This window comes from Gnatocerus cornutus, chromosome 10 (assembly GCF_029298725.1).
Source record: "Gnatocerus cornutus isolate USDA-ARS CGAHR chromosome 10, icGnaCorn1.1, whole genome shotgun sequence".
NCBI classification, from domain to species: domain Eukaryota; kingdom Metazoa; phylum Arthropoda; class Insecta; order Coleoptera; family Tenebrionidae; genus Gnatocerus; species Gnatocerus cornutus.
Genome location: NC_142242.1, coordinates 5212023 through 5218754, shown reverse-complemented (window position 1 = coordinate 5218754; position 6732 = coordinate 5212023). Strand labels below are relative to the sequence as shown.

At 34.3% G+C, this 6732-nt stretch overlaps 2 protein-coding genes and 1 long non-coding RNA gene across 3 annotated transcripts; 1 reads left to right on the top strand and 2 right to left on the bottom strand.

Annotated features, from left to right (window-relative positions):
• Positions 1-1002: 1002 nt before the first annotated feature.
• Positions 1003-2083, bottom strand: LOC148167379 (uncharacterized). Its single transcript, XM_088048343.1, has 3 exons — positions 1731-2083; positions 1526-1660; positions 1003-1476 (listed from the first exon to the last, which is right to left on the bottom strand). Exons 1-3 carry the CDS (start codon positions 1795-1797, stop codon positions 1202-1204), a joined length of 477 nt encoding a protein of 158 aa, XP_087904469.1. The 5' UTR covers positions 1798-2083; the 3' UTR covers positions 1003-1201.
• Positions 2084-2356: 273 nt separating this feature from the next.
• Positions 2357-6149, bottom strand: LOC148167378 (uncharacterized). Its single transcript, XM_088047915.1, has 8 exons — positions 5850-6149; positions 5492-5802; positions 5293-5443; positions 5076-5235; positions 4285-5028; positions 3109-3767; positions 2884-3060; positions 2357-2834 (listed from the first exon to the last, which is right to left on the bottom strand). The coding sequence occupies exons 1-8, from the start codon at positions 5945-5947 to the stop codon at positions 2735-2737; spliced, it is 2400 nt and encodes a 799-aa protein (XP_087904041.1). The 5' UTR covers positions 5948-6149; the 3' UTR covers positions 2357-2734.
• Positions 6146-6705, top strand: LOC148167377 (uncharacterized). The gene is made up of 2 exons (XR_015770890.1): positions 6146-6384; positions 6438-6705. It is a non-coding gene; the product is annotated as an uncharacterized LOC148167377 (long non-coding RNA).
• Positions 6706-6732: the final 27 nt, after the last annotated feature.

The window sequence follows — 6732 nt, the reverse complement described above, 5'->3', positions numbered from 1 at the left end:
ATGCATTAAGTAATGAGTATATCGAGGTGTTAGAAAAAAAGTTAGTTAGATGATAAGAGAAGCACTTAAGGAGTCTGATTAGTATAACATTGTTTAAAAATGCAACGCACCTGTTCCATTCACGTCAGTGTGGCTAATGGCAATTTATTTCCTCTATTCTATTAAGTGCATTATATAATTCTATTAGTAACAGTTTTCCAAGGTTTAAAAAACCCTCTATAAATAAAAAACTTAATCGGTTAGTATCGCTCGAATATCTGCATCTGTTGTTGCCATAAATTAACCCTTTTGGTTTTTATTGCATGTTGTGACATATAGGAAGCAAACAAAACGACTAAAATTTACGAGTCTCAACATGTGCTATTTCCCAGTTCATATGGTAGATTAAAATAACGAGAGTTTTTTTATTTAGTTTATTGAGCAGTTCTGTTTTTGGTTTTCATTGACATTTCGTTTCAGAGGATTACATGTAGATTTAAAATTGACTAGGCTACAGACAGTGTATTAAAAAATACAAAGTATTGTACTCTGGGATTTATAGGTATAAATACTTAACACTTATATAATATGGAATTACAAAATTACAATTCGCGGTCATAGAAAAGCGAAATAGCTGACGGAAGCAAGTCGGAAATCCACTTTTTTTTATAAAATATCCGTACCCAAAATACTCTTCCTTATCTAATCTTAATTATAAAATTAAAAATCACATTTTCGCAATTTCAAATTGACAAGATTCGGCATTATTAAACACAAAAATCACAGAAAAGGTAAATATCATGTCATTTATACTATGTATACATCTCAATTCCCGTTGAAGCAAGATTATTTAGAATAAATGTCCAATGCATGCACAAGAAGCTTTGACTTTGGCACAATGTCGACAAATTATAAGCGATATTGCACATATTGCTTCCTGGAATAATACTTTGGTTAAATTAAAACCCAACACCTTCATGCAGATGAGCGTGGATGGTGCGAGATAATTGACTAAATAGTTCCTGATAAACGTACAATTACAATTGCAAGAGACTATTCGTGCCGTTAAAAAAATGGGAATTAGCTGCAGCTCTTGCAATCCTTAGGACTAGCTTATCAAAAAAAACAATAAATAAATATAAAAATATCAAATTGAAGTGTAAAAAAATTTGATCTTTGGTGGAAGACAAATTAATACTGATAAACTAATACGAACACTGTCTTAGTTGCATACTAATAGAAGAACCGGAATTGATATACTAAAGAAATAAAACTGAACTTGACTGGATACGTTTGTCACATTGAATTTTTTCTGTTCATGTATGGTGTTAGTTATCACAGTCGTACCACTTCCTTCTTCAGTCAGATCCTCGTCGTCTGAAATGATGATAGTTTTGCCATTACACAAACTTTTTGAACAATAACAATACTGAACGCTATTCGCAATTTGACAGTCGCGGAGTTCCATGTCTTCACACGCTCGTTCAACAAAATTCCCTGTAATAAAAACAAGTTCACACGGCTAATAACTGTAATTTAATAGTACCATGTGTCTGGATGCTGCAGCCTTTAGCTGAAGGACACTCTTTGATGAAAAATTTATTTGTTGGATCAAACTTATCACAGCTGACGTTTGTTTTGGGCCCACAAACGTAGCACTGATGTGCCATGATAAAATCAACTAAAATTTAGTGTTTTAGTTAACAATTCTAACCACAATTTTTTTAAGTGATAATGGGAATGACACTCACCCTTGTTACAAATTCCTAGTAGCACTAATAAAATGATACTCGAATTAACACGGCTTGAATGAAACATTTTAAGAGAAACTGGTTAATTTTCAAAACAGCACATTGAATTGTTAAACAAATTTTTGCACATTAAAATGAATGTATGCACCCAACAGACATGAACACAATTAATGAGGTTAACTAGGGGACAGAATTCACTGAACTGGTTATTCTGTCCTCTTCTTCGTTGAATTTATTCAGATTAATTAAAAATAGTTTTAATAACGACTGACTGCGTTCGACGTATATTTTTGTTTGACATATTTCACTGCTTGTAGCGACATTTGAACTATCTGGCGCTGTGCCTACTAATGATTTATGCGCCGACACCTACGGGACCAAAATACTACCAGTGAATTAACATTTTTTTTAATTAAAATAAATTTACTCGCTATTTAACTTGTTTACGCACGTGTTGATGTGATGTGTAACTAAACAGTTTCATTAGCATAAATCTATTATTTTTAACGCGGATTTTATTGTTTTATGAAGTAGACGCGATGAAATTTTAATTCACTTTCAATTGTAGGCATAATTTGAAAAACGACAGGACCGGTTTCGGATTTTTTTTATTTCAGAAAAATATCAACAATGGAATAATTTATTGGTTGTTTAATTTTGACAATGGTTACAAATATATCAGTCTGTAACATTAATTAAAAATTACATGAGTGACCTACGGAAGAAATTTTTTAGTCCAATTAAAGAATACTGAAATTAATTGGGGTTGCTTCCGTAAGGCACTTTACAGCAACAAGATTAGATGCCAACATATAAATCTTAGCAACAATATCGCAAAATAATACTCGCAATAGTGTAATTATTATAAAACCAACCAACTCAACGAAACGAACAGAACTTACAGATTAAAATTTAAAAATAGTAACTGCTTTATAAACTTCAATTAAAAAAAATAGAACATTTCATTCTGTACATTTTATACAACTTACTTTATTATCACAAATCTAATTTTCCATTGAATAGAAAAAAGCACAAGCCTTGATTTTAACTGTTTCGTCGTTGATATTGATTGGTCTGACTGTCTCATCGTTGAATTCATACCAACTGAAATAAATTGAAATTATCGGGGGTTAACCCAACTGGAGATGCTTACCCTTTAGGAGTTAATGCAGCCGCTGTGTAATGACCGAAGTTCATATCACCTGAGTGCATTGCTATTGCGTTAAGATGATAAGAGCTTCTTCCTAATCGGAAGTTTTGCTTTCTGAATTCTGCTTTAGATTCTACTTTACGCAACGTTACTGAGCCATTCGTTGTAAATTGTCGGTACCTACAAAAAAGTGATAAAAAGTTTTTGAAGATAAGTTAAATATAATACCTCTTCAACACTATGACCATGACTTTCGGCTCATAACAAATTTCTTTCTGGTTATTGACCGGCTTCTTGCACTTCGCGCAACAATATTCCGGTATGATATAATCCGCCATGTATTCATCCATGAGGTCATCTAAACTAAAATCGTGCTCTGGCACCGACAACATGAACGTACTTTCTATCTCGAATTTGTAAGTCTTCTTTTCACATTGAACGCAGTTCTGTTTTATCCGAATTTGGTGGTAAAACAAGTCTGTAAAAACTGAGTTCTTTCCTTCAAACTGATTGTACCAAGCCTTCTGTTTCGGCGTCATAGTAGTCGGTAAATTAACATCATAACAGCAATCCTCACACAAATGATTCAAAAGAAACAGAAAGAATTCCATGCAGTCTTCATGATTTCCTAATTTGTATGTTGTTTCCAACTGGCACATTTTATTGTAAAATTCGTACGGGTCAAGATACTTTGTATTTTTTGACCACAACTGCCGGACTAAATTAGCAGTCTCGTGAATAATCGCGGCAGGACTCCGAATGTTGTTTTTTGCATAAGTGCCGTTACAGAACAATTCTGTTAAATAGGGGACGTTTCGTAAACATTGGATTACAGTGCTCATGTAGCAAGTATTACGAATGTTACGCATACCCACCAAGCCGTAAGTCTAAAATGAACAAAAAACAAATAAATCAGTGAAAACGAAACGCGACGGTTCATCATTGTGCTTAATTAAACAATTAGAGTGGAGTTGACACCATAAATTAGAACGATTCGTTCCTTCCTTGTGCGTAGTCATTAGAGAAAAAATCCATCGCGAATTTAAATGAAAACCGGGAAAAACCGCCAATTCTCTGAATGAGGAGGTCACCACATACGTTACAGATGAATGGCATCAACCTTGAATTTTTGTGTTATAACAAGCGCTTATCAATTACTCAATCACACATGATAAAACAATTAAAAAATTCTCGACCTTTTATGTGATTCAAAAAAAAGTAATGTGTGACAATTAATTAATTATTAACGCAATCCACGGCTTCATACAAATGAAATCACGCTCAATTTCCAAAACACAATTTAAATTTTATTTTTTTCCCCGTAACCTTGACATTTGAATGGAGATTTCGCATCATAATAACCACACGAATTTACAATTTGGGAAATTTTGCAAAATATCTCACCATGTTCTCCAATTTTTTGACAAAAGCGACCAGTCCCGGTTTCGTGGCCCTGTTTATAACGGGTGTCTGGGGCTCCGTCCCTTCGTTATTGTTTGTAAGTTCGTGTTTCTTAGGCTTCAAAGCTCGAGCTTTCTGCAACTCTCTGCTCCTCTCTTCATCAATAATATCCTTCCACTTCTCAGAATCACCATCTTCCATTTTATCGGGTTCTTTGATGTCATCGCGTATTGGTTCATCTTCAAGCTCGTCTTGAAAAGAAGTCTCATACTTTTTCTTGACATCATCTCGCTGTTGGTCAAGATCATCAAGAACGTTCTTTAGTCGTATAATCTCATCGTCTTTCTCAGAGACCGTTTTCTTCATATTCGCAATGTTGTTGATGTTGATTTCGGTATTACATTGTTCGTTGATTTTGTCCTTTTCGCGTTCTTCATATTGAATTTTATTGATGACGGTCTTTCGTTGAAGACCCAATTCTTTGAGTTCTTCAACGAAAGATTCTTTCGTCGCTTCTTCGTTTTCTTCACTGATTGATTCTTCAGGTATCCCCATGACAAGCGATTTATTGTTGGTTTCAGTAGGATACTTTATGTTATCCAACTCCAATAACTCATCAAGTTCATTGTTTTTCTGGAAGAGGTAAACTTGAGGGTTTGTACAAATTGTTGGATACATGTGAAGGATCTCCAGATAGCCCCCGTTTAAAATAACGGGTGGTTCGTTGTAATTACGGTTGATATCCCACTAAAAAAAAATTGTAAAAACTGATAAGAAAAGATTTAATTAGTTACATCAACAAGAGCCTCGCGCAACTTATTCAACTTTGTAAGGGGAAAATTATCAGAAGAGGTGTTCCAGTCAAAAAGAACTATTACATCAAAGGTTTCTCGTTTTTCCCAAGCTTCGCGAGATATTACAGGAAGTTTCTTACCAAGGGCGTTGGCAGACAACCTGTTGAAAAAACATATAAAAGTAAAAAAATAAAGAAGTCATTGTTGAGGGGCCTACCCAGGGCTAATGCAATGATCTGGCACATTCACACAAAATGGCTTATCAATTCTGGATGTAGCAAAATCATTTTCTGGACGGGCGTCAACTAACAGTATATTATAACCCTTCTGTAAGGCACTAAATAATTGTTCACACGTAATAAATTCATCTGGAAACTAAAACTAAACGATTTTTTTCCAAAAAACTATTTTCTTACCATGAAAAACTCTTTGCGACTTCACCTCCATATCTTTAGCGGAATCGTCACTGATAGGTTTGACATGGACAACTTCAGTTCGCATTTTTGCCGCGTACCTCTCTTCAAGACTCCTCTTGATTTCTTCATATTGCATAAAAACTTTTTCATATTCAGATCCAAAACGAATGTCAACAAACTTCTTGTCAGTTGAAGTGTTTTTCATATGATTATACAAATTCACGTATCTGACAAGGTAAATATAAGTAGTCTCTTGGTCAAGCACATTTAGCTGACTTCTTTTGTACAGTTTGTTTAGAAAGTTACAAATCCTAAGAAAATGGTTTGAATTATGTAGTTCCCGACTAACTCTACTTACTGAGTAAATTTAATTTTCTTAAAATCACAGTCTTTCTTTGCAAGAAGGTCCAAAGCATCCACATTATTAGCTAAGTGCAGTTTTTCATAGGTCCCCATCTTTACTACAAAATTACAATATTCTCAAAGCGAAATTACAACAAAATATTATTCATGTTCTTAATTAAAGCGCATACTAAAACAAGGCGATTTTAGCACAGCGAGGGTTATTTTAACGAGTAAACATGATTATTTACGATTTTAGGTTAGAATGATTCCAAATTACACAACAAATGACAAGTGACAAGTGACAGCTGGCTGGTAACATAAAAAAACAAAAACACTAACTGGAAAAAATGTCACCGTAAACATTTCCCGTTCAATTCGACAAAAGAACGTTTTTTTGAAAGAAAAGCGAAATTCTAGCTTCAATTTCCTAGTTATAGATGAGTTTCTGTTCCACTCTCCCTGCAACTAGTCGTAACACAGCTGTCAATTTGTAAGGTTATGTTGCGATGTCAAAATGAGTGAGCCCCCGAAAGAACCGCCGAAAAAAAGTGATTTTGCTGTTTTTTTTTATAATAAGCGATGTTAATTTAGTCTGTTTTAGTGGATCCCGGTTGGAACGACCCGCCTATGTTGAATTACACTGCCTCCAATCCTCCACCAAAATCACGAATTACTAATAAACGAGTCCCGTTTCCAATGACTGGGGCTCCTGCAGCGGCTACCTCCGCTACACCAACCAGTGATGCAACTCCCTCAAATCCACCACAAGGTCCTCCAAAAAATTAAATTAATTTGTAAATTATTGTCTTATTAAAATGTGAAGTTTTTAGAGTTGTATTTTTCCAATTGGAATAAAAAATTAAAATAAATTCACTTATTTCTACTGGGAAAAAAAC

Bases quoted from the DNA above. Each gene is read 5' to 3' on its own strand.
- LOC148167379 (XM_088048343.1), bottom strand. From the start codon at position 1,797: ATGTTTCATTCAAGCCGTGTTAATTCGAGTATCATTTTATTAGTGCTA. The intron at 1,661-1,730 runs GTGAGTGTCATT...ACTAAATTTTAG, and splicing joins ACTAGGAATTTGTAACAAGG to TTGATTTTATCATGGCACAT. The intron at 1,477-1,525 runs GTACTATTAAAT...TTTTTATTACAG, and splicing joins CTGCAGCATCCAGACACATG to GGAATTTTGTTGAACGAGCG.
- LOC148167378 (XM_088047915.1), bottom strand. From the start codon at position 5,947: ATGGGGACCTATGAAAAACTGCACTTAGCTAATAATGTGGATGCTTTG. The intron at 5,803-5,849 runs GTAAGTAGAGTT...CCATTTTCTTAG, and splicing joins AAGAAAATTAAATTTACTCA to GATTTGTAACTTTCTAAACA. The intron at 3,768-4,284 runs GTGAGATATTTT...TGTTCATTTTAG, and splicing joins TCAAAAAATTGGAGAACATG to ACTTACGGCTTGGTGGGTAT.